This window comes from Erythrolamprus reginae, chromosome 1 (genome assembly GCF_031021105.1).
Source record: "Erythrolamprus reginae isolate rEryReg1 chromosome 1, rEryReg1.hap1, whole genome shotgun sequence".
NCBI lineage: Eukaryota > Metazoa > Chordata > Lepidosauria > Squamata > Dipsadidae > Erythrolamprus > Erythrolamprus reginae.
In genome coordinates this window covers 5,324,597-5,351,929 of record NC_091950.1, presented here as the reverse complement: position 1 = coordinate 5,351,929, position 27,333 = coordinate 5,324,597, and the positions used below count along the sequence as shown (strand labels likewise).

General features: G+C 45.8%; 1 protein-coding gene across 1 annotated transcript; it reads right to left on the bottom strand.

Moving 5' to 3' along the window:
- Window positions 1–1,470: 1,470 nt before the first annotated feature.
- On the bottom strand, window positions 1,471–27,272 carry NMRK2 (nicotinamide riboside kinase 2). Its single transcript, XM_070731993.1, has 8 exons — window positions 27,129–27,272; window positions 19,903–19,993; window positions 14,425–14,473; window positions 14,020–14,191; window positions 9,936–10,007; window positions 4,378–4,484; window positions 1,945–2,030; window positions 1,471–1,810 (listed from the first exon to the last, which is right to left on the bottom strand). Exons 1-7 carry the CDS (start codon window positions 27,152–27,154, stop codon window positions 1,945–1,947), a joined length of 603 nt encoding a protein of 200 aa, XP_070588094.1. The 5' UTR covers window positions 27,155–27,272; the 3' UTR covers window positions 1,471–1,810.
- Between the last annotated feature and the right edge of the window lie 61 nt (window positions 27,273–27,333).

The window sequence follows — 27,333 nt, the reverse complement described above, 5'->3', positions numbered from 1 at the left end:
CACAGAGAATTAAAAAACAGAAATCCTTTGAAAGTATTGACATCAAATTGTGGAATGTCTACGGAGATTGTCAGCCATCAAGGACAATTGTCCCAAAGGTGTTTTCCCCAGAGGCAACTGGATTTTTGGATTTTTCTTTGAAGATGTTTCCCTTCTCACCCAAGAAGCTACTTCCGCTCTTGGAAGGAAGCTTCTTAAATGAGGAGTGAAATGTCGTCAAAGAAAAACCAGAAAATCCTGTTGCCTCTTGAAAATGTAATCTGATTGGCTGACAAAAGTATATTTACATAATACATCTTTGCATAGGTGTGGCCTATGGCTCGTGGCTTGGCTTGAAGGTATTGTGGCTTAGTATGGTTTAGAGTGGCTTGTGAATTAGTGTTGGCTGAAGACTTGTAGCTGAATATTGTAAATGAGAATAGAGAATTGTAACTACTTTGTATAGTAACTAGAGAGATAGCTACAGTGTAAATAGTTAGTGTAGCTTTGCTACAAAATAAGTAAATATTTTGGCGAGGGGGGGCGTTTGCCCAGGTTCGTCTGGTGCACCAGTTGTGGCCCTATTTGGACCGGGAGTCACTGCTCAGTCACTCATGCTCTCATCGCCTTGAGGCTTGACTACTGTAATGCTCTCTACATGGGGCTACCTTTGAAGAGTATTCAAAAACTTCTGATCGTGCAGAATGCAGCTGCGAGAGCAATTATGGGCTTTCCCAAATATGCCCATATTACTCCAACACTCCGCAGTCTGCATTGGTTGCCGATCAGTTTCCGGTCACAATTCAAAGTGTTGGTCATCACCTATAAAGCCCTTCATGGCACCGGACCAGGATATCTGCGAGACCGCCTTCTGCTGCACGAATCCCAGCAACCGGTTAGGTCCCAGAGTTGGTCTTCTCCAGGTCCCGTCGACTAAACAATGCCATCTGGCGAGACCCAGGGGAAGAGCCTTCTTTGTGGCGGCTCCGACCCTCTGGAATCAGCTCCCTCCAGCGATTAGGACTGCCCCCACCCTCCTTGCCTTTTGTAAACTCCTCAAAACCCACCTCTGTCGTCAAGTGTGGGGGAACTGAGACATCTCCCCCTGCCTATGTAGTATTTGTGTATGATAGGATTGTATGTATGTTTTTATATATTGGGGTTCCTTGTTTATAGACTTTTAAATGTACTATCGTTATTTTAGATTTTAATTATTAGATTTGTCATTATGTACTGTTTTATTAATGTTGTGAGCCGCCCTGAGTCTTCGGAGAAGGGCGGCATACAAGTCTAATAAATGAAATGAAATGAAATATTTTCCTAGGAAACTCTGCAGTAGGTGTCTTCAATTATCTTCAAGACTACGGTTCCTGATGTCCCGGTCTCAGACAGGCTGGTTAGCTGCTTTGGCTATCTGGGTGGGCTAGCTTCTGCAAAACATTACTCCAACAGAGTGCTGACGAGTCCAGAATATGATACAAAATCTCTCAAATCTTTATTGAGTATACATTGTGATCTTTCTTACACAAATACTGTAGTTACAGAAGCTATTATTGCTAAAGGGCCTACAGTAACTAGTAGTATTTTACAAAGGTCATCCAGGTATAAAATGCAGCTGAAAAACATAATACTGTTGGAATATAAAATAAGGTTTTAAAACCCCCCACTCACGGTTGTGTGGTAAATAAGTCGGCTTAGTGTTCAATTATATACATAAATTAATTCCTAAAGGAAGAGTGTCCAGTCGGGGTTTCAAAAAGTCAAACCTTCCACGCTTATTCTAAAAAAAATGTATTTACATCAAATCTGTACATAGATTTTTCCACAAACCCTGAAAAAAACAAAGAGCAAGACGTTAGCATTGAAAACAATGAAATAGGTCACTATTTTATTGCAAAGAGGTTGAGTTTCTTCCATCTCCCCTCCTTCCCACCCCACTCCCAAATCCATCAGGAATCTATTCACCTATGAAGAGTTCAAGAGTGTGTTCTGGATATCTTCAAAGACCTGCAGATAAAGATCGTCTCGGGACTTCAGTCCGTCCAAATAAACTGAAAATAAGAACAGGTGATTACCAAATTTGCATGTCATTACACTGAGGGTGAATTTTCAGCAGACAGGTAGCGATTTATTATTATTATTATTATTATTATTATTATTAATTAGATTTGTATGCCACCCCTCTCCGTAGACTCGGGGTGGCTTATGGCAATGATAAAAACAATATATAATAACAAATCTAATAGTTGGAATCTAAAATAACAATAATACATTTAAAAAATCTAAAAAACAAGAAACCCCAATACAGTAGTACACCTAGATACGAGCATAATTCGTTCCATAAGGGAGCTTGTATCTCGAGGCAACTCGTATCTGGAACAAGTTGTTTTTCCCCTCCGAGATAACCAAAAGCAAGGATTCTTGCGCCACCTAGTGGACGCTTGGCTCGTATCCTGAATTTGAGCTCGGAACTAGAACAGAAATGTCTCTCCCCTCATGGCTCGTATCTTGAAATACTCGCATGTAGAGCAGCTCATATCTAGAGGTACTACTGTATATAAAAACATACATATAGTCATCATACACAAAAAAACCTACATAGGCAGGGGGAGATGTTTCAGTTCCCCCATGCTTGACGGCAGAGGTGGGTTTTAAGGAGTTTACTTCAAGTGACATTTCTAGGAAAAACTTCAAAGAGATATTTGTTTTATTTATATATATTATAAATTTATATATTGTTGTGGTTGGCTCTGGCCCAGCTCCTGCCCCAATGAATGTAGAGGTGGAGGCAGGGGAAACGTCAACATGTCCTAGGCCTGTTTTGTTGCTGGCAGAGTCAGGTAGTGCAGTTTCCTCGGACGAAGAAGAAGGTGGGGGTGACTTGGAAGAGGGGGGCTTGACACACAGCCCAGGAAGCCAATCTCCATTATCTTCGGTCGATTCGGATGAGGAAGTGTTAGACCCATGCAGGCGCAGACTTATGCATCGAAGAGACCAATTGAGGACATATTACAGGAGATAAGAGAGGCCACCTGTGTTTGGGTGGGGCTCCAGTAATTAGAGCTGCTGCTATAAATAGCAGCATGCTAGATTGGCCGTTTGTGGAAGATTATCTGATTGCAGTTCTTCAGGATCGTGCCTCGCTGTGTCTGAACTTTGTGGATTTTTCACGCCTTTGACACCAAAGCAGAGTAAAGTGTGTGTGTGTTTCACTTCGTGGGGAGAAGGAGGGCTGTGACGTTTCTTCACAGCTACTAGCTAAGTACTTAAGGACTGATTAAGGGACTTGTATAGCCGACAAGGTTGTTTTGGGGAAGAGTGCTCTTTGCAATACAAAAAGGGTGCTTTGTTTCTTTTGAATTTTGTGATAAAGGACATTGTTTTGAATTTTCAAATGTGTGTGTGTGTCTGAAATTTGTACCCATGAATTTTCGGGAGGCTTCTACCAGAGAGCCCATCAGAACATATATATATTATATATTTGTGTTTTATTTATATCGTGAGGAGGGGAACCTGTGGTCTAGAGCAATGTTTCCCAGCCTTGGAAATTTGAAGACATTTGGACTTTAACTCCCAGAATTCCCCAGCCAGTGAACGCTGGCTGGGGAATTCTAGGAGTTGAAGTCCAGATGTCTTCAAGTTGCCAAGGTTGGGAAACACTGGTCTAGAGGTTAAAGCTACTGCCTTCCAGGCAGATTCCCCAGGATCTAAATCCCGATAAGGGTATGGTTCGCTGTTGAGAGCAAAATAAGCTTGAAATAGATCTTTAGTAGTCTCCCTTCCTTTTCCTTATCAGCAAAAATATGTTACACATATAAAATATAGTTTGTCAGCTACAATGATTTAACTGCTTTGGATCTGGCCCCTGGAGGGGCCGAGTGGCAAAAAGGAAGCAGTATGCTCCCTCCCATATTTGGGTATATCAGGGTGATTCGACAGGAAAAAAAACATATACCTCTTCCCTGGTACAAGCTGAGTGGAAGAGAACCTGTGGTCTAGAGGTTAAAGTTACTGCCTTATAGGCAGACTCCTCAGGTTCAAATCCCAGTAAGGGTATGGCTAACTGATGAGAGCAAAATAACTTGAAATAGATCTCTACTAGTCTCCCTTCCTTTTCATTATCAGCAAAAATATGTTATCTATTACATTCAAACATACACACACACACATATGTATATTGTATATATGTATCTATAGAAGGGCAGTTATAGAAATGGAATAAATAAATCCATTACAAGATGTTTTCTTGGATGTGAGAGAACTGCTCCCATCTCAATAGAGAAGCCAGAAGCTTTTCTTAGCCCAGACCTGTTCACTAAGACATTTTTCAGCCCCTGGGGCTCTGCTCATTCACATTGATTTGACCCAACCCTTCTTAATTACAGTCACATTTCTTACCAACGTTGACTTCACTGGCTTCCATTTCGCTCCGGTGTTTCAGATACATAGGCCAAACGTGACCGTCAAATAGACCAGGAGGGTCAGGAACGGTGTATTTACGTGTACTGAAGACAAAAAAAAGAGAGAGGGGAGGGAAGGAGGGAAAGAAGGAGAGGAAAAAGGGACACAAAAGGAGGGACGCAAAAGGAGAGAGAGGAGGGAGGAAAGAAAAGGGGATGGGTGTGGAAGCAAGAGGAGAGGAGGAAAGAATGAAGGAAGGAAAAAGGGAAGGAAGGAAGGAAAGAAAGAAAAAGGGATGAGTGTGGAAGCGATAAGAGAGAAGGGGAGGGAAGGAAAGAAGGAAGAAAAGAAAGAAGGAAGAAAGGAAAGAAGGAAGAAAGGAAAGAAGGGAGGGAGGAAAGAAAAAGTGATGGGTGTGGAAGCAAGAAGAGAGGAGAGGGGGAGGAAAGAAGGAAGGGAAAAGGGAAGGAAGGAAAGAAAGAAAAAGGGATGGGTGTGGAAGCAAGAGGAGAGGAGGGGATGAAAGAAGGAAGGAAAAAGGGAAGGGAGGAAGGAAGGAAAGAAAGAAAAAGGGATGAGTGTGGAAGCGAGAAGAGAGAGAAGGGGAGGGAAGAAGGAAGAAAGGAAAGAAGGAAGGGAGGGGGGAAAGAAAAAGGGATGGGTGTGGAAGCAAGAAGAGAGGAGGGGAGGAAAGAAGGAAGGAAAACAGGAAGGAAGGAAAGAAACAAAAAGGGATGGGTGTGGAAGCAAGTGGAGAGGAAAGTTGAGCTGTTTAGTTGTACACCAGAGAATAATCAACAAATCACTGCAATCGAAACAATCCATCAAATTCAAAAATTCAAGAGCTGGAAACTGGCAAGTCAAATAATACTCCCACCCCCAAGCCTTCCTCCTCCTGCTGGAATTGCAGATTAAACTAGGGAGCCAAGATCTACCAAGGCCAAGCTGGGGAGAAGAATGCCTCAAAGTCCACTGGTTTGACATAAGGCAGAGTCAACGGCCTATGAAAGGTACATATTGGCGCAGGAGCAGTTTAGACCCCTGGAGTCTTCTTCTCTGTAGGAGACAGATCTTCTGGGTCCAGTAGTTTTCATTCTGGCCACAGCAAAGCTACTGAACTAGTAAGGTGAAGCCCATGAATTTAATCCCTATGGGCTGGATTAGAACTTCTGCAGAGAAGAGCTTTACCGCCTGATGAAACCCTCTAGGTTAAACACCTCCTGGTCTTCCTGGCTTTCCAAGTGCAGCTCTTGTGGGGTGCAACATGCAACAGCTTTAGGCAACCCCATCCTGTCATCAACTGTCACCCTACCGGGGGGGGCATTTGGACAGATGTTGCAAAATGGCTGCAGGCTGCAAGTTAAATGAAAACCCTAGATCTAATTAATCTATATTGTCATCATTGTACTGCCCCCACCCTCCTCGCCTTCCGAAAGAGTTTAAGAACTCATCTTTGCTTCCAGGCCTGGGGTTCCTTGGATCTTCCTCCCTGACCAATAAATGTTTTAGTTTTATTGTTGAATGAATGGTATTGATAGTTTTTTTATTACAATTTAGAAACATAGAAGATTGAGGGCAGAAAAAGACCTCATGGTCCATCTAGTCTGCCCTTATACTATTTTCTGTATTTTATCTTACAATGGATATATGTTTATCCCAGGCATGTTTCAATTCAGTTACAGTGATCCCTCGATTAGCACGGTCTCGATTAGCACGAAACGCTGCAACGCGGTTTTTCAAAAAATATTAATTAAAAAAATAAAATATTAAAAAATAAAAAAAAATTTATTCTGTTCCATGAATGGAGACCGCCGGCCGCTCAATCGGGCCGGCAGGGAACAGAATGGAGCCTTCCGTGGCGGGGCTGGTAAGGGGGGGAGCCGAGGGGGGAGCCGAGCCCAGCCCCGTGGCATTCGCTTTCCTCCCGCCCGCAGCCGACTGATCGTGGGCTCCTTCGCAACCTCGGAGAGCTTCCTGGTTTTCGTGAGCTTTCATGCCCTGGAAGCTCTCCGAGGTTGCGAAGGAGCCCACGATCAGTCTCGGCTGCGGGTGGGAGGAAGGCGAATCCCCCGTGGGCTCCGTTACATCTTCCGCTGCCAGCCAGGCCATGCTGGCGGCAGCGGAACAATCGCTGGCTGTCAACTTTTCTTTTTAAAACTGGGCAGGAGCTGACTTGCCTCCCCAGTGCTAAAAAGAAAAGTTGACAGCCAGCGCTGCGACTGACGGAATGCTGAGCCTCCCGTTTTCTCTTCCCCCCCCTCGCCCCTTCGCCTCCCTGTGTTCCTAGGAGAAGTGCTGGGGATTGAGGCAAGACAGACCTTCTGCTCCTCACCAGCACTTCTCCTAGGAACAAAGGGGGGCGAAGGGGCGAGGGGGCGGAGAGAGAACGGGAAGCTCAGCATTCCGTCAGCCGCAGCGCTGGCTGTCAACTTTTCTTTTTAAAACTGGGCAGGAGCTGACTTGCCTCCCCAGTGCTAAAAAGAAAAGTTGACAGCCAGCGCTGCGACTGACGGAATGCTGAGCCTCCCGTTCTCCCCCCCCCCCACCTCGCCCCTTCCGGTTTCGGCGTTCGGCAACGGAGTCCGGCGCTGGGGCCATGCGGGGCCGCTCATCCAGGGGGGCGTGGACTGGCAAGCGGCAAGCGGCAAGCGATCTGGCGGGAAGACCAAGGGAAGGTTCCTTCAGCCGCCCAACACCTGATCCGCTCCGCAGCGCGGCAACGGGGAAACCCCATCTTCGGCTCCTCGCTGCTTCCGCGCTGCGGAGCAGATCAGCTGTTGGGCGGCTGAAGGAACCTCCCCTTGGTCTTCCCCGCCGCCCACACGCAAACTCCACCATCTGCGCATGTGCGGCCATGAAAAAAATGGCGCACATGCGCAGATGGTGTTTTTACTTCCGCATCCAGTATAACGCGGAAATCGGTTAGCGCGGGAGGTCTTGGAACGTAACCCCCGCGCTAACCGAGAGATCACTGTACTGTGGATTTATCTACCACATCTGCTAGAAGTTTGTTCCAAGGATCTACTATTCTTTCAGTCAAATAATAATTTTCTCATGTTGCTTCTGATCTTTCCCCCAACTAACTTCAGATTGTGTCCCCTTGTTCTTGTGTTCACTTTCCTATTAAAAACACTTCCCTCCTGGACCTTATTTAACCCTTTAACATATTTAAATGTTTCAATCATGTCCCCCCTTTTCCTTCTGTCCTCCAGACTCTACAGATTGAGTCCATTAAGTCTTTCCTGATGCGTTTTATGCTTAAGACCTTCCACCATTCTTGTAGCCCGTCTTTGGACCCGTTCAATTTTGTCAATATCTTTTTGTAGGTGAGGTCTCCAGAACTGATCACAGTATTCCAAATGTGGTCTCACCAGAACTGTATATAGCGGGATCATAATTTTAAAGATTGTTTTTAATGTATTACTAATTGGATTGTTATTACTGTTTCCTGTTTTTCTGTACATGCTGTGAGCCGCCCTGAGTCCTCGGAGAGGGGTGGCATACAAATCCAACTAAATCTCAAATAAGAGCTGTGATGGCACCGTGGTTAGAGTGCAGTATTGCAGGCTACTTCTGCTGCCTTCAATATGGCAATTCAAATCTCACCAAGTTTGACTCAGCCTTCCATCCTTCCAAGGTAGGTAAAATGAGGACCCAGATTTTGGGGGGCAATTGGCTGGCTCTGTAAACTGCTTAGAGAGGGCTGTAAAGCAATATGAGGCAGTATATAACTGCTAAGAAAGGAAAGAAGGAAGGGAGGAAGGAACGATTAGAAAGCAATATTGCAAACTGATTCTGCTCAATACCAACAGTTCAAGGTTGACTCATCCTTCCAAAGACGGTAAAAAAAGGACCCAGATTGTTGGGGATCAAAATGCTGACCCTGTAAATGGCTTAGAGGGTCGAAAAACATTGTGAAGCAGTATATAAATCCAAGTGCTAAGAGGGAAAAGAGGGACGGCTGTAGTGGCAGCAGTGTTAGAAGGCAATATTGCAGGTTAACTCTGCCAACAGCCAAGAGTTCGATCCTGACCAGTTCAAGGTTGACTCAATCGTCCATCCTTCCTTCCAAGGTCGGTAAAAGGGGGACCCATAAGAAGAGCCATGCTGAATCAGGCCAAAGCCCCTTGAAACTAGCATTCTGTGTCATACAGTGCCCCACCAATTGTACATGGGGATCTTGAGCAGAAAGAGAAGGCAAAACTCTCCCTTTCCCTTGACCCCCAACAAATGGTACTCAAGGGAATCCTGCCTGCCTCAACCAACATAGAGGCAGCACTTGGACATTCGTTTCAATAACCACTGATACACTTGGCATCCATGAATCTGTCTAATCCAGCCTTGAAGCTATCAAGGCTGACAGCTGTCACGACCTCTTCTGGAAGGGAATTCCATAAACCAAGGACCCTCTGGGTGAAGAAATGTTTCCCTTGATTTGTCCTCACTTTCTTACCTCTGAACTTTAGGGAGGGCTCCCTCGTCCTAGTATTGTGTGATAGAGACAAGAATTTTTCCCTATCCACCTTTTCTATCCCATGCATGATTTTATACCCTTCGATCAAGTCACCCCTTAAACGCTGTCTTTCAAGGCTGAAGAGACCAAGGCGTTGCAACCTGGTTTCATAAGGGAGGGGCTCTATTTCCTAGATCAAGATCCAGGTAGTTGGGGGACAAGAGGCTGACTCTGTAAACTGCTTAGAGAGGGCTGTAAAAGCACTTTGAAGCGGTATATAACTCTAAGCACTGTTGCTGTTACTATCATCATCACCAATTAATTTATCTGTTTCTCCAAGAGGTGTTTGCGAATGCCATCTGTGGGAGCAATCATGGGCTTCCCTAGGTATGCCCATGTCACACCAACACTCCGCAGTCTGCATTGGTTGCCGATCAGTTTCCGATCACAATTCAAAGTGTTGGTTATGACCTATAAAGCCCTTCATGGCACCGGGCCAGATTATCTCAGGGACCGCCTTCTGCCGCACGAATCCCAGCGACCAGTTAGGTTCCACAGAGTGGGCTTTCTCCGGGTCCTGTCAACTAAACAATGTCGTTTGGCGGGGCCCAGGGGAAGAGCCTTCTCTGTGGCGGCCCCGGCCCTCTGGAACCAACTCCCCCCAGAGATTAGAACAGCCCCCACCCTCCTTGCCTTTCGTAAGCTCCTCAAAACCCACCTCTGCCGTCAGGCATGGGGGAACTGAGATATTCCTTTCCCCCTAGGCTTCTGTTTTAGTATTGGATTGTTACATGCTGTTTTTTATCACTGTTGTTAGCCGCCCGGAGTCCACGGAGAGGGGCGGCATACAAATCAAATCAAATCAATCAATAAATAAATTAAATAAATAAATAAAATAAAATAAATAAACAAATACACCAATCAATCAATACATAAATACATCAATACATAAATAAATAAATAAAATAATAAAATAAAACAATAAAATAAAATAATAAAATAAATAAATAAAACCCTCCTCATTCCATGACTGCCAAGGAACAGGGGTGGGAGGGGGACATTTCAGCCCTCCGTGCTTTGCAAATCGTAAAATGGTCCTTACCTCCTCCTCTGTTTGCACTCATCATAAGGGACGGCCAAATAGTAGCGCTTGTCAAACAAGTCCACCAGAGACCTACGGGAAGAAAAACAGGACCGGAGTCGTTTACATTTGGCAGAGTATCGCAGAATTCTAGTATTAGAATTGACCTTAGAGGTCCTCTAGTCCAGCCCCCATCGATGAGGCAATGCTGTTCAGCAGCCAGTGGCTACATCTTCCTTTGGGGTACTTCCATGTAGAGGCCGTCACTTAGCGTCCATTCAGAATTATGAACTATCCAAAAAATCACGACCCCGATCAGAAGTTCCAGTGGTCATCCATCACCCACTCCACTGGAGGCATTTGGCAACACAGTTGCATTTGTGGTCATTGGAGAGGGTGGAATCCCATGGTCACATGACTCCATTTTACGATGGTTTCACCCAAACCTACATTTATTACTAGTTTTGGCAAGCCCACAACTGTAGAGAGCAATGGCTTCGCGGTTACGACTTGGGGTGTTCACCACGGTCACAAAAATTCGGTTGAAATAGGATTGGTTATGCGTCCCATTCGTTTTACAACCATTATGGCTTAGGCCGAGCTCCATTACCGTTGTAACTCAAGGACTACACAGCAGCCAGCTATTTTTCCCCTCCGTCAAGTCTCTGAATAACTCCCAACTGTCCCCATCCCAAACTTTTTAAAGACCTCCAGCTGGCTTTTGAGGGGGTCGATCACTATCTAGCAGTCGTTTTTTATACCCTTCTATAAACCAGCTCAGAGGAAAAAAAACTCCATCTGGATTTTTTCCCTGGGGGATTAAAACAAAACACAAAAAAATCCTAATGTTCATGTTCTTAAATTGAGCACAGTGACTCCTTTCATCTAAAAGGTTAAATTGTGGTAGCATTTAAGGACCAAAATTTGTTAAGCTGTGACTCATCCAAGCAACTTCATCAGTCAAAATAAAAAATGACACACTTATGATCATTACAGCATCTCCCTGGTCACATGATTTAGCTGCCTTGAGTCTCAGGAGAAGGGCGGACTAGAAATCAAAATAATAAAATAAAAATAATAAAAATAAATTTATATTTGGTTGCTTGAACACTGATTCATATTTGTGATGGTTGCAGTGTCCCTGGGCCATATGCCCAATTTTTGTGACCTTCTAACAAGCCAAGTCAACGGGGAAGGCCCGATTCACTTAATCAACTACAATCATTTATTTAACAATTGCAGCAAGAAAAATGGGTCAAAGTAAATCAAGGACTACCTGTATAGTTTCAGTTTTCATTCATTCTCTCATTCATTCTTTCATTTAACTTGTGAATCACTTTAAATGGAAATTCTTCAGAAAAGGGCCATTTATTTCTTTGACTCATTGCTAGTACATGGTACGTAACCTACTTGGGTGTTGCCATACAGTAAACTAAAAATGTTAGTCTGTAAAATATAGAGACTGTATCTTTAAGGAAATATTACTGGTTGTCCATAAGAGGGCACCAGCACGGTTCCCTTTAGGGGGAGTTACTTTGTTAGAGATATCTTTGCTTGTAAGCTACACTATTCTTGCTGTGTGCTGTTTGTAAACTATTAGAGTTATATTATTGATTCTGTATATTTGTAAATAATAATATTGTTGCGATATTGATACATTGATACTAAGTCTGCGTCTTTGTCTGGCTAACCCACATTACCTACATCCACAACAACTCTGCTTAATGTGTGTTGCAGGTTTCGCATCGAGACATATAATACTCACTGACCAAACTAAAATAATAATAATAATAATAATAATAATAATAATAATAATAATAATAATAATAATAATAATAATTTATTAGATTTGTATGCTGCCCCTCTCCGAAGACTCGGGGCAGCTCACAACAACGATAAAAACAATATTATACTGGCACAAATCTAATATTTAAAAAAAACTAAAAACCCTATCATAATTAAAAACCAAACAGCACATACATACCAAACATAAATTATAATAAGCCTGGGGGAAAGGTGTCTCAAATCCCCCATGCCTGGCGGTATAGGTGGGTCTTAAGTAGTTTACGGAAGACAAGGAGGGTGGGAGCAGTTCTAATCTCCGGGGGCAGTTGATTCCAGAGAGCCGGGGCTGCCACAGAGAAGGCTCTTCCCCTGGGGCCCGCCAGACGACATTGTTTAGTCGACGGGACCCGGAGAAGGCCAACTCTGTGGGACCTTATCGGCCGCTGGGATTCGTGCGGGAGCAGGCGGTTCAGGAGGTACTCTGGTCCAATGCCATGTAGGGCTTTAAAGGTCATGACCAACACTTTGAATTGTGGGCGAAACTGGGAAGCCCCACGATGGCTCTCGCCGCCGCGTTCTGTACGATCTGAAGTTTCCGAACACTTTTCCAAGGTAGCCCCATGTAGAGAGTTTTGCAGTAGTCGAACCTCGAGGTGATGAGGGCATGAGTGACTGTGAGCAGTGAGTTCCGGTCTAAATAGGGCCGCAACTGGTGCACCAGGCGAACCTGGGCAAACACCTCCTCGCCACAGCCGAAAGATGATGTTCCCATGTCAGCTGTGGATCAAGGAGGACGCCCAAATTGCGCACCCTCTCTGAGGGGGTCAATAGTTCCCCCCCCCAGGGTAATGGACGGACAGATGGAATTGTCCTTGGGAGGCAAGACACACAGCCACTCCGTCTTGTCTGGATTGAGTTTGAGTTTGTTGACACCCATCCAGACCCCAACAGCCACTGAGGACCAAGCAAACGCCCACAATTTCATTTCCTGAATATATTTTAAGAGTCTAACACCATGATAGTGAACCTATGGCACGCACACAAAGCCATACCTGCAGGCATGCGAGCTGTTGCCCTAGCTCAGCTTCAGCAGCATATGTGTGCAGGCCAGCTGATTTTAGGCTGGCCCTTCCCACCCCACCCCTCCCAGGAGTCATCACACAGCTCATTTTGGATGCCAGGTAAGTACAGGTCTTGGGTGTACAGGGTGGAGGCTCAGGCAGGGCATTAACACCCTCCCCAGGCTCCAAGAATCGGGAGCCAGGAGAGGGACAAAAATAGACGTACTGGGCCTGCTGGAAATCAGAAATGGGTGGTTTGTGGCCTCCGGAGGGTCTTCAGGGGGTGGACGAGGCAGTTTTCTCCCTCCCCAGACTTCTGGAGCTTAGGGAGGGTGAAAAATGGCCCTGCCGGGCCTACTGGTAGTCTGGAAACAGGCCACTTCCAGCCTCCAGAGGCTTCAGGGAGGCCTGCTAGGCCCAAAATGGTGCATGGGTGGTGGTGATATGCACATGAGCCAAAGTTGAACGTGGGGGGGGGGGGGGTGAGGCAGAGCAGGGAGGGTCAGGCGCACATGCATAGGGGAGCAGGAGAGGCATTGAATTATGGGTCTGGGCACACAAGGAAAAAAAGGTTCACCATCACTGGTCCAACATAAATATTTAAAGAATAGTAAATAGCTTGGCGGGACCCAGGGGAAGAGTCTTCTCTGTGATGGCCCCTGCCCTCTGGAACCAACTCCCCCCCCCAGAGATTAGAATTGCCCCCACCCTCCTTGCCTTTCGTAAGCTGCTTAAAACCCACCTTTGCTGCCAGGCATGGGGGGGACTGAGATACTCTTTCCCCCTAGGCCTTTACAATTTATGCATGGTACGTCTGTATGTATGATTGGTTTTTATATAATGGGTTTTTAACTGTTTTTAGTATTGGATTATTGTCATACACTGTTTTATTACTGTTGTTAGTCGCCCCGAGTCTGCAGAGAGGGACGGCATACATATCCAATAGATAGATAGATAGATAGATAGATAGATAGATAGATAGATAGATAGATAGATAGATAGATAGATAGATAGATAGGAGAGAAGAGGAGGATGGGAGAGAGGGAGAAGGAAAAAGGAGAAAGCTATTGTCCTTTAACCATAACCATTTTGCAAAAACAGGGAAATCTGAGTGATAATAACTCATTATGAAGGCTGTTGCACAAACTTCAGAAGCCGGTTCATGTTAACAAACATTGCCCAAGAACTAATTTAAAAGAACAATCAATGTCACCCGTGTTTGAAACGTGCCAGAGTAAAAGGGGAGGGTATCTATCTACCTGTAGTTGTAAAGCAGAAATCCTTCCACCACCAATATGTGGATATCGTCCGAGTGGGGCGTCTTCGATCGCTGTGTGACGCTCACTCCGTGCGATCGGGCAAACTTGACGGGGTTCTCTATCCAGGCCTTCACGGTGTTCACCATCGCCTCCATATCCAAGGAAGCCAAAACTAGTTGGAAGAAACAGCTTCAAATCAACACATCACGGAAACACCCGTTTTGAAAACAAAAAACAAAAAATGAAACTCGGTGTGAAAGTATATAATTTAAAGAAGTGAATTTACGGTAAGGTTATTTAAGTTTTACTATTAAGGTTTGGGGTTCTTTTAAAAAAAATAATGATAGAAAAAATATACTTAGGAAAATATACATTACTGCATCCTATAGCGAACACCGTTCTTACCATCCCATTGCTTAAAGCCGTCTTCCCCGACTTGTATTTGATCTTGTGGCTGAAACATATTGATCAATAAAACAATGCTAGAAACGCAGGCTGATCAGTTACTTAAGATCGGATCACAGCCTGGACAAACACACACACACACAAACACACACAAAGTGCTGTCTTAGCAAAACAGCGAGGGCGCACACCAATACACCCAACCCATGTCCCAAGAGCCTTTATATATATATATTGGGCATCATGGTCTCACAACTCAGCTTTGGCTCTGCAGGGAAAGAGGGAATGGAGCTAGCAAAGAGAGAGAGAGAAGCGGAGCCTGCCCTTAGATGGAGAGTCAACAGCCGTCAGGTCTGGAGGTAGCTGATGAGGAAGAGGAGGAATAGCTGGGTCCTGTGCCTGACATGCAAATATGCAGAAGGCAGAAGAGAGGAGAGCAGTGGAAATCTATGGGCTGGACCTTGGGACGGAAGAGCCACCATTCCTAGCGATACCTCACCCTATCACTGGAGGGAAAAGGCAGGAGGGCAGAGATGTGCGGCAGAAAACTATTCATCTCCTTGCCAGACTTATTAGCCTGTGGGGTGAGAGAGAAACTTTTTGCTTGGGCTGCTGAAGCTCCAATAAAACTTTCAATTTTGTTGTTGATGTTATTGTTGATGATGATGTTGTTGCTATTATTACTATTATTACTATTATATGGTTTAGGGCAGCGGTCCCCAAACTATGGCCCGCTGAGGTCTTTTAACCGGCCCGCGGCAGCACACGAGATTTTACCGATCGATATAATAAGAGGGAGAAATAGAGAGGGAGAGAGAAAGAAAGAGGAGAGATAGAAAGGGAGAAATAGAGAGAGGGGGAGATAGAAAGTGTGAGAGATACAAAGAGGGAGAGTTAGAAAGAGAGTGAGTGAGAGAAAGAGAGAGAGAAAGAGAGGGAGAGAGAAAGGAAGAGGGAGAGATGGAAAGAGAGAGAGAGAGAGAGAAATGAGAAAATGATGGAGGGAAAGAACGAGGGAGAGGAAAATGAAACAAATGAGAGAAAAGGAAGAGGGAAGAGAGAAGTGGAGAGGAAGGAGGGAGGGAAGGAACGAAGGAGAAATGGAGTTTGATTTAAGTTTAAATTTACTTGTTAATGAAGTATAAATTACTTTATTACTTAATTATTAATTACTTAATTACTTATTACTTCTTATTTTAATTATTGTATTTGTTCCCATTTTGTTTTTTACTTTAAATAAGGTATGTGCAGCGTGCATAGGGATTTGTTCATAGGGTTTTTTTTATAGTCCGGCCCTCCAACAGTCTGAGGGACAGTGAACTGGCCCCCTGTGTAAAAAGTTTGGGGACCCCTGGTTTAGGGTTTCCTGCCTGGGCAGGAGGTTGGACTAGAAGACCTCTGGGGTCCCTTCCAGCTCTGTTATTCCTTCACTGGGCAATGTCACATGCCACGTCAATCTCTACGGAGGCCTCTCGACGTCCTATTTTTGAAAGTGAGAGTTGTGACACTGGCAAAAAATAGGCCCCCTTATCGACGCAGGCATGTGTGATCCAGCGCACCAGCTATGTTAAGTGAGCTCCTGACTGATTCATTGGAGGGACCGTTGGTTTGTGGCCACGTAGAGAAAAAATTAGATTAAGGGAGAGAACGGGTTTCAGGCAATTTAATAGCACCAGATAAAGGACTCAGAGGGGAAATAATAGGAATTTGCAGCCCTTCCCACTTTCCCTGCTAATTTCCCCCCCCTGAAATAAAATCAAACATGCATACTAATGCACAAAATAAAGTTCGAATACACATCTTTCAACTATGCACAGATTTAAAAATTTGCAAATATCCTATCGATGGACGGTAGCATGGCATGTCTGCAGGCATGCGAGCTGTTGCCCTACCTCAGCTCGTGTGTATGTGCACTCTGGCCAGTTGATATTTGGCTTGTGCCATGCCACTACCCCTCCCCAGAGTCTCCATGCAGCCTGTTTTGGATGCCAGGTAAGTATAGGGCTCGCACAGAGGCTCTGGGAGGGCGTTTTCAGCCGCCGGAGGGCCTCTGGGAGATAGGGGAAGCTGTTGTAGCCCTCCCTGGGCTCCAGGAAAGCCTCTGGAGTTAGGAAACAAGCTGTCTCCAGCCTCTGTATGCTTCAGGGAGGTCTGCTAGGCCCAAAACGTGGTGTGTTTGTGGGTCATGAGCACATACACAGGGGAGATGGGTGGGTTGCATATGCATGTACGGGGGACATGGAGACATGCACAGGATGTCATGGCATGGGAAGGCATTGAATTATGGGTGTAGGTATGCGTGCATGCCCTAAAGCACACCCAAGGGAACAAAAGTTCACCTTTATTACAGTAGAACACTTTGTTTTAAAACACTGGACATTTTTAAGAGGAGGTTGGATCTAAAATGTCATAAGGTCTCCTTCTTTGAGAAGGGGGGTTGGACTAGTTGACCTCCAAGGTCCCTTCCATCTCTTATTATGTACCTTCACGGCAGAAAATGCTTACAGCAGGAGGGGCTCAAAAGGGGAAGGGGAGTTTTTGCAGAAGAGGAGCAGACACACCCACTGCCAAATAGGTAGACATGCCAGAATATATTTTATGTATATTATATTTATAAATATTATATAATAACTATAAATATTATATGTATCTTTATATGTATGAAATCACCTTTGTATTTCTTATGACCTGTGGATAAAATGGAAGCTGTTTTTTATATCACTGTTGTTTAACTTTGGCTACTTTCAAATGCTTGGACTTGGGACATATTCTTAAAGCAGCCAAGGTGAAAAATCCGATTTGTACAACTGATTGATTGATTTCTTATGCTGCCCTTCTCCTTAGACTCAGGGCGGCTTACAACATGTTAGCAATAGCACCTTTTAACAGAATCAGCCTATTGCCCCCACAATCCGGGTCCTCATTTGACCCACCTCGGAAGGATGGAAGGCTGAGTCAACCTTGAGCCGGTGATGAGATTTGAACCGCTGACCTTCAGATCTACAAGTCAGCTTCAGTGGCCTGCAGTACTGCACTCTACCTGCTGCGCCACCTCGGCTCTTCATTTATATATACAGTGATCCCCCGCTCGTTGCGAGGGTTCCGTTCCAGGACCCCCCGCAACGAGCGGGTTTTCGCGAAGTAGCGCTGCGGAAGTAAAAACACCATCTGCGCATGTGCAGATGGTGTTTTTACTCCCACAGCGCTAGCGCGAGGAGCCGAAGATTGGGGGCGGCGCGGCTGTTTGCTGCCGGCATGGAGGGCTTCCTAGCAGCCCCCCAAACCCGGGTTGGGGGTCCGGGGGGCGCTGGCTCTCGGCGCTTTCGAGCTGAGTCCGGGAGCGAATTCGCTCCCGGACTCAGCTCAAAAGCGCCGATAGCAAGCGGCAAGGAACGGCTTGTCCACGCCGTTCATTCTCGCCGCTTTCGAGCTGAGTCCGGGAGCGAATTCGCTCCCGGACTCAGCTCGAAAGCGCCGATAGCAAGCGGCAAGGAACGGCTTGTCCACGCCGTTCATTCTCGCCGCTTTCGAGTTGAGTCCGGGAGCGAATTCGCTCCCGGACTCAGCTTGAAAGCGCCGAGAGCGAATTCGCTCCCGGACTCAGCTCGAAAGCGCCGATAGCAAGCGGCAAGGAACGGCTTGTCCACGCCGTTCGTTCTCGCCGCTTTCGAGCTGAGTCCGGGAGCGAATTCGCTCCCGGACTCAGCTCGAAAGCGCCGATAGCAAGCGGCAAGGAACGGCTTGTCCACGCCGTTCATTCTCGCCGCTTTCGAGCTGAGTCCGGGAGCGAATTCGCTCCCGGACTCAGCTCGAAAGCGCCGATAGCAAGCGGCAAGGAACGGCTTGTCCACGCCGTTCATTCTCGCCGCTTTCGAGCTGAGTCCGGGATTCGCTCCCAGACTCAGCTCGAAAGCGCCGAGAACGAACGGCGTGGACAAGCCGTTCCTTGCCGCTTGCTATCGGCGCTTTTGAGCTGAGTCCGGGAGCGAATTCGCTTCCGGACTCAGCTCAAAAGCGGCGAGAATGAACGGCGTGGGCGGGCGAAGGGCGGGCGGCAGCGAGGAGTTTGCGTGGGCGGTGGGGAAACTCCTTGCTGACGCCAGCAAGAGGGGGAAGACTCAGGGAAGCCGCCCAGCAGCTGATCTCCCGGTTGCCATCTACGCATGCGTGCCCCGGGCACGCATGCGTAGATGGTATTTTGACTTCCGGGTTGAAAAATAGCGAAGTACCCTGTTCGCAATGGTTGGGGACGCAATAAACGGGGGATCACTGTATACACTAGGGTTGTTTATGTTTTGTTAGTGAGAAGCGAGAAGTTAGAACAATTAATCCGTGGAACAGCTTGCCTCCAGAAGTTGTGAATGCTCCAACACTGACAGGTTTTAAGACGATGTTGGATAACCATCTGACTGAAGTAGGGTAGGATTTCCTGCCTAAGCAGGGGGTTGGACTAGAAGACCTCCAAAGTCCCTTCTGACTGTGTTGTTATTATTATTACTATTAAGACAAGTCCAATTGGGCCAAGGATCTCCAAAGGTCATATTGCCCCTAATCCCATTAGCCATGGCCCCCCAAATGGGGAGTGGGAAGTTTTGATGACCTGGGGTCCACCTATCTGGAGTTTTCTGTGCTTGGTTCCATCCCAAACTCCCTTTTTTTTCTACCAAGACTCCCTAAAGACCCCACCTCTGCTGACCACACCTAAGCTCCAAGGAGAGTAATCCTGGGCATACCTGACCAAGCTTTTTCCTTTTTTTAATATATTTTTTTAATTTTTTTCCCTCCACCATAAAACCATACATATATGACAACACATGTAACTTCAACAAATAATAATATACTTATATAGCTTCTTTCATATAAAATTAAAAAATCCTAAACTTCAATTATTCAGTCTATCTTAAGAAACTATGTCTAATTTTAATTTAAAAAGCAATAGTCTAAACAGTTTTCCTCAGTTTTCAATTTTAGTAATTTATTTCTTAACTCTTCGATTCCATTTCAGATTTATTTTTAATTTAAGTTTTTAAAACATGTGTTATATATTTAATTAATGATGCCTCCTTTTCTCTTTCTGTCATTCAGGTACTATCAATTACATTTCTCATTTTATTATCACACTTACATTAAATTTACGTTACATTAACTATCTTATTTATTATTTTTATTTTCAACCCAATCGTAAAATTTCCCCCAAGTTTTATAAAACTCCGAGTCTTCTTTGTCCTTCATTGTAAGTCTATTTTTTTCCGCAGAGTCCATAATCTTCCTTAGTACTGTACTGTACTTCTCTTTCTGTTGGTACTTCCAATTCTGTATATACACAATCCTAGCAGCAGTCACTACATGCATGATTAAATACAGTATATTTCTTCCTTATCACATTTTTTCTGGCAATACAGTATACCTAATAACTGACCAAGCTTTCTCACTCCAGTCAACCCCTAGAAGATCAACACCAAGGCAGAAAGTTCAACCTACCTTGAAGAAGTCATCCTGGTGGACCACGCAACAGTTGGGGAGGGCTTGGAGAAGTCTATTGGTCAACGTGGTCTTGCCCCCATTGGTCACACTAAAGGAAGGAAGGTGAAGCAGAAGAGCGAAGACAAAATTAGGATCAGCAACTCAGGAAGAAGCCGAGTGGTGAGATGAGGATCAGGGTGGCCTTCTCCGAGAAGAAGCTGGAGTTTCTCCTACCAACCAGGAATCAAAGGCTCTCAAACGTCCCCAGGCATCAACTCCAGACCTGCTTCCTCTCTCTGCCTGCCCCCAAACTCTCTGGTCTGAAGGGGGACCCATCTCAGAAAGACAGGGCTTTCAAGCAACGTTTCTCAATATCAACATCTTAGTGGTCTTAACAGACTTCAACATCTCAAAGGACTTCAACATTTTAATGGACTTCAACATCTGAACAGACTTCAATATCTGAATGCACCAACATCTCAAGGGACTTCAACATTTGAATGGAGCAACATCTTAATGGACTTCAATATCTGAATGCACCAACATCTCAATGGACTTCAACATTTGAATGGAGCAACATCTTAATGGAGCAACATAATTTCAACATCTTAACAGACTTCAACATCTCAAAGGGCTTCAACATCTGAACAGACTTCAATATCTGAATGCACCCACCAACATCTCAAGGGACTTCAACATCTCAATGGACTTTAACATTTGAATGGAGCAACATCTTAATGGAGCAACATAACTTCAACATCTTAACAGACTTCAACATATTAATAGATTTCAACATCTTAATGGACTTCAACATCTCAATGGAGTTCAACATTTGAATGGAGCAATATCTCAACAGACTTCAACATCTTAACAGACCTCAACATCTCAATGACATCACCTCCTAGAATTAACCTGGCTAGAATGCTGGCTGGGGAATTCTGGGAGCTGAAGTCCATACATCCTCCAAGGTCCCTTCTGACTGTGTTGTTGTTATTATTATTAAGACAAGTCCAATTGGGCCAAGGATCTCCAAAGGTCATATTGCCCCTAATCCCATTAGCCATTGCCCCCAAATGGGGAGTGGAAGGTTTTGATAACCTGGGGTCCACTTATCTGGAGGTTTCGGTGCTTGGTTCCATCCCAAACTCCCTTTTTTCTACCAAGACCCCCTAAAGATCCCACCTTTAAAAATCGAATAAAATTTATTGGGGGGGGGCGGGATAAAGAATTCTATTCTAATTTGACTGTTCTATCATGGGTTTTTTAATAAGAGTTTTATTGTTTTAGATTTTATATTCAACTTACTTTTTATTGTATTGTATTTACAGTGGTCCCTCGACTTGCGCGTTCTCGATTAGCGCGAAACGCTGCAACGCGGTTTTTCAAAAAATATTATTTAAAAAAATAAAATATTAAAAAATAATTATTTTTTTTTAATTCTGTTCCCTGAATGGAGACCGCCGGCCGCTCAATCGGGCCGGCAGGGAACAGAATGGAGCCTTCCGCGGCGGGGCTGGGGGAGCCGAGCCCAGCCCCGTGACATTCGCTTTCCTGCCACCCGCAGCCGAGTGATCGTGGGCTCCTTCGCAACCTCAGAGAGCTTCCTGGTTTTCGTGAGCTTTCATGCCCAGGAAGCTCTCCGAGGTTGCGAAGGAGCCCAGGATCACTCGGCTGCAGGAAAGCGAATGTCACGGGGCTGGGCTCGGCTCCCCCAGCCCCGCCGCGGAAGGCTCCATTCTGTTCCCTGAATGGAGACCGCCGGCCGCTCAATCGGGCCGGCAGGGAACAGAATGGAGCGTTCCGCGGCGGGGCTGCTATGGGGGGGGAGACGAGCCCAGCCCCGTGACATTCGTTTTCCTGCCGCCGGCAGCCGAGTGATCCTGGGCTCCTTCGCAACCTCGGAGAGCTTCCTGGGCATGAAAGCTCACGAAAACCAGGAAGCTCTCTGAGGTTGCGAAGGAGCCCACGATCACTCGGCTGCAAGCGGGAGGAAGGCGAATCCCACGGGGCTGGGCTCGGTTATCCCCCCGGCTCCCCTCCTACCAGCCCCGCCGCGGAAGGCTCCATTCTGTTCCCTGAATGGAGACCGCGGGCCGCTCAATCGGGCCGGCAGGGAACAGAATGGAGCGTTCCGCGGCGGGGCTGGGGGAGCCGAGCCCAGCCCCGTGACATTCGCTTTCCTGCCACCCGATTGAGCGGCCGGCGGTCTCCATTCAGGGAACAGAATGGACCCTTCCGCGGCAGGGCTGGTAGGAGGGGAGCCGAGGGGATAACCGAGCCCAGCCCCGTGGGATTCGCCTTCCTCCCGCTTGCAGCCGAGTGATCGTGGGCTCCTTCGCAACCTCAGAGAGCTTCCTGGTTTTCGTGAGCTTTCATGCCCAGGAAGCTCTCCGAGGTTGCGAAGGTTACATCTTCCGCTGCCAGCCAGGCCATGCTGGCGGCAGCGGAACAATCGCTGGCTGTCAACTTTTCTTTTTAAAACTGGGCAGGAGCTGACTTGCCTCCCCAGTGCTAAAAAGAAAAGTTGACAGCCAGCGCTGCGAAACCGCCGAAACCGGAAGGGGCGAGGTGGGGGAGAACGGGAGGCTCAGCATTCCGTCAGCCGCAGCGCTGGCTGTCAACTTTTCTTTTTAAAACTGGGCAGGAGCTGACTTGCCTCCCCAGTGCTAAAAAGAAAAGTTGACAGCCAGCGCTGCGACTGACGGAATGCTGAGCCTCCCGTTCTCCCCCACCTCGCCCCTTCCGGTTTCGGCGTTCGGCAACGGAGTCCGGCGCTGGGGCCATGCGGGGCCGCTCATCCAGGGGGGGCGTGGACTGGCAAGCGGCAAGCGGCAAGTGATCTGGCGGGAAGACCAAGGGAAGGTTCCTTCAGCCGCCCAACACCTGATCCGCTCCGCAGCGCGGCAGCAGCGAGGAGCCGAAGATGGGGTTTCCCCTTTGCCTTTACCCCATCTTCGGCTCCTCGCTGCTTCCGCGCTGCGGAGCAGATCAGCTGTTGGGCGGCTGAAGGAATCTTCCCTTGGTCTTCCCCGCCGCCCACACGCAAACTCCACCATCTGCGCATGTGCGGCCATGAAAAAAAATGGCGCACATGCGCAGATGGTGGTTTTACTTCCGCATCCAGTATAACGCGGAAATCGGTTAGCGCGGGAGGTCTTGGAACGTAACCCCCGCGCTAATCGAGAGATCACTGTATATTGTTTATTGTAAGCTGCCCTGACTCCTTTGGGATTGAGCGGCATAGAAGTAGAAAGAAAGAAAGAAAGAAAGAAAGAAAGAAAGAAAGAAAGAAAGAAAGAAAGAAAGGATTTTTAAAAACCACCCAGGTTTCAACACGCACATTATTCTGAGCAAGAAACAGAGAAGAAACTTTCTAAGAGAATACCCTATGAAAACAGACTAACAATCCGGGGTCTAGAAAGCTTAGAACTATATTGCCTAAAACACGATTTAAGTATTGCCCACAAGATCATATGCTGCAACGTCCTGCCTGTCAATGACTACTTCAGCTTCAACCGCAACAACACAAGAGCACGCAACAGATTCAAACTTAATACGAACCGCTCCAAACTTGACTGTAAAAAATATGATTTCAACAATTGAGTTATCGAAGCGTGGAACTCATTACCGGACTCAATTGTGTCAACCATACAGTTCCCTCTAAGCTGAGCAGTGAGCAATCGCTCACTTAAAAATCATCATCAACTCAGAGTTTTCCAAACCTGCCCAGAAGCAGAGAGAGAAAGAGGCAGAGGGAAGGAGAGAGAGGGGAAGAGAGGAAGAGAGAGAGAAACAGATAGAAAAAAGAGAGGAAGGAAAAGAGAAAGAAAAAGAATGGGAGTAAGGAAGAGAGAAAGAAAATCAAAATCTAGTTTGAAACTAGCTCAACTATTTCAGTGGCATTTTGATATTGATAGAGTTGCCCTATTATGAGCTCACTGTTAGACACACAGTACAGTATTTTATTTTGAAATTCTCTGAGGCAAAACAAGGTGGGTTTTTTATTTGTTTGTTTGTTTATTTATTTATTATTTCTGTGCCGCCCAGTCTCGAAGGGACTGCCGCTCAGACACTATACTTTTCCGCCCACCCACCCCCCCACCAAAAAAATTAGAGGGAACACTGGTGTCAACCCCTAACCCCCAACATTTCTCCCGTAGACTCTCCACGATTGACTTCTCCAGGTTCCTAAGAGGCCAGTAAGGGGCGGACATAAGTGCACTGGCGTGCCTTTCGTCCCCTGTCCAATTGTCTTTCCTTTATCTCATATATAATATACATTTTCTTCCTTTCATATATCTTCTCCTCTATTTTTACATATTATCTTTATATATATTACTTCATGTCTGTTCTTTTCCATATGTATTGTGTATTGGACAAATGAATAAATAAATAAAATAAAAATAAATAAGGGCGGGAGGAAGAGAGGGGAGGAAAAAGAAGAAACTCCCATTCAAAAACAAAAAAAACCCGCGCCTTTCCTAAAGACGTTGATGATTGGCCGGCCGACCGACGGGCGCGCCCTCGGATTGGCCCTCTGGATGAATTGAAGGCGTGACACAAAGCCCGCGGGAACAAATGACATGAATGAACGGACTTTCCCGCCTTGCCGGTTGAAACGTTGCGTCATTCCTCTTTCCTTCCCGGCTTTTTTTTTTTGAATGAGCTTTGGCGGGCGCGGGAAAGGAAGGCAGCAAAAACGATGGGGGGGGGGAGAGAAAAAAAAAGCCCGTCCCCTTCTATCTGGACGGGGGTGGGTGGGTTCTCCTTGTTTCTCTGAGCCCCCTTAATGGCTTCGGGAGCCTTTAAATGCAGAGAGCGACGGGGGGGGGGGGAGACAGGATAAAATGTGGGGCGGGGGGGTGCACGAGTTCTCGTATAATGTTGCAACCTTTTTGGGGTGGGGGAGGTAGAGGGGTGTGCGCGCGCTTAATACATTACAGTCTCTCTTTATTCTGATTTCCTGGGGGGGGGGGGAATGTGTCACCTTTGGGACTCTGTCCAAGGAGCTTTCAATGCCAGACCCATTTGGAGATGGGGGGGGGAGTTTCCTACCCAATACACAAGAGGAACCCCTCGGCCTGGGATTACGCAACACACAATGCTGCATCATAAAAAAGCAAGCACCGTTGTGCAAATATAGCCGCTGGCAGCCCTTGTAACTTCGTGTTGGTTAAACTGCCAACAAACGACAATTTTATTTTTTTTTACGTTAACCATCAATGCAGGCTATATGGCGGAGAGCTTGGAAGGGTAACGTTTGCATCCTGTTTGTTTTGCAAAATCCTCTCCGGATTTCCTTCCTTGATAAAAAAGCTTGCAGAGGACTCCCCCCCCCCAAAAAAAAACACCCGTTTTCCTGTGCAGATGCAAAACTGCACAATACTGCATAATTATCCTGCATAATTATGATGGTAATAAAGGGGCGTACATAAGTGGACTGGTGTGCCTTTCGTCCCCTGTCCAATTGTCTTGCCTTTCTCTTACTTATCATATATATTCTCTTTCTTTCATATATCCTCTTCTCTAAGTTCACTTTTACCCTTATTTATTACTACAGTACATGTCTATTTTTCCCTATGTATTTGTGTATTGGACAAATGAATAAATAAATAAATAAAATTATTATTATTATTATATAGTATTTCTTGAATATTATATTTATTGTATTAAACTTGGTTTTAATTTTTCAGAAGATTGTTGTTATCGCACCCATAAGCCTCCCAGAATCGCCCGACACCGGGAAGGGGGAAGGACGTATAAATTTAATCAATCAATCAATCTTGTCAATGAGATCAGAACCAAGAAGCAAATTGGCCTTTCTTCTATTAGCTCCTCCCCTTCCCCTCCCCCACTCCAAGCGGGCAAGTGTCTCTCCTGGCCATCAATGACCAAAAAGGCAATACAGTAATTGCTTGTCTTGGAAGATACCCAGCCTAACCATATACATAACGACCAAGAACTGCTATCTGTTGCTTGAGCAGGGGGTCAGACTAGAAGATCTCCAAAGTCCCTTCCACGTCTATCCTGATTAAAATATTTTTCCCATCTGATTAGAAGAGAAACTCTTCAAGAGCTTTCGATTTTTTATAAAACGTATTTTAATTCCTGAGCAGTGGGTGGGGAAGATTGGGGTTGGACTAGAAGACCTCCAAGGTCCCTTCCAACTCTTAATTTCGTATTTTATTTTTGTAGCACCTTGGCAGAGTTAGGGATTTCCCCCCCCCCCGCCTTGGCTTTCATCCAATCCCTTTCACAATTCCCATTTTCCCGTCGCTTCCAAGCTTTCGAATCCCCCGCCAAGCCTATCAAACCGCAGCGCTGAATTCTAAAGGCGCTCGGACTCCTTCATTTTGAAGCGGGCAGCTGTAGAAATCGAATGAATGGACGCAGAAACAAACCAACGTCCGGAAAGATTTCAGCGCCCACATTTGGACCCGAACCCTGTTTGGGCTTCGCTTTACCCGTTTTGTCTTCCCTGACTTCGCCAACAACTTTCCAATTTATCCTCGGGAAACTCAAATTTATTAAGCCCCGCTCGGGATGAACGCGTATCTATCGACCCACTAAAACAAAATACAATTATACCGTAATATATAATAAGTGTGTGTATATATATACATAAACACACGTTTGTGTACACACACACACATAAATATAATGATCAAATTAAAAAATAAAAGCGCGAAGCGTTAAAAATCAGAGAAATTATTAAGTAAAATCATGGATCTACGTAATAAAGCGTTGAGAATGGATTTTTTTTAAAAAAATGAATACATTTCCCCAATTTAAAAAAAAGGAACACAAGCCAACCGAAACTCAAAAGGGCAGAAAACTTCGAGGAACCGCTAGGTCTTTTTCGGCGCTCAGCTTTGTCTGATTCAGGCGGGAAGGGAGAGGAAAGGGAAGGAAAGGAAAAGAAAGAAGAAAGAGAAGAAGAAAGAGGAGAAGAAAGAAGGAAAGAGAAGGAAAGGAAAGGAGGAGAGGAAAGAGAAGGAGAAGAAAAAAGGAGAGGAAAGAAGAGGGAGGAGGAGAAGAAAAAAGGAAATAGAAGGAGGAGAGGAAAGAAGAGGAAGGAGAAGAAAGAGAAGGAGTAAAAAGGAAAGAGAAGGGGAGGAAAGGAGGAAAGGAGGAGAGGAAAGAAGAGGAAGGAGAAGAAGAAAAAAGGATAGAGAAGAAAGAAGGAAAGGAAAGGAGGAATGAAGGAGAAGGAAAGAAAGGAAAGGAAGAAAGAAATGACTTACCCTCCTATTCCTATGATGTATTTCATCTTCTCCGGAGAGATGGGCGAATGGACAAAACGATTTATTGCAAAGGATGGGAGACTTCCTCTAAATTTGGCACTTTTGCGCGCGCTCTTTCTTGCGCCCCCCTCTTTTTCTCCCTCTCTGTCTCTCTCTCTCTCTCCTCAACTGAAGAGGAAGGCGGGTCTGCCTGCCCCTTATCTAC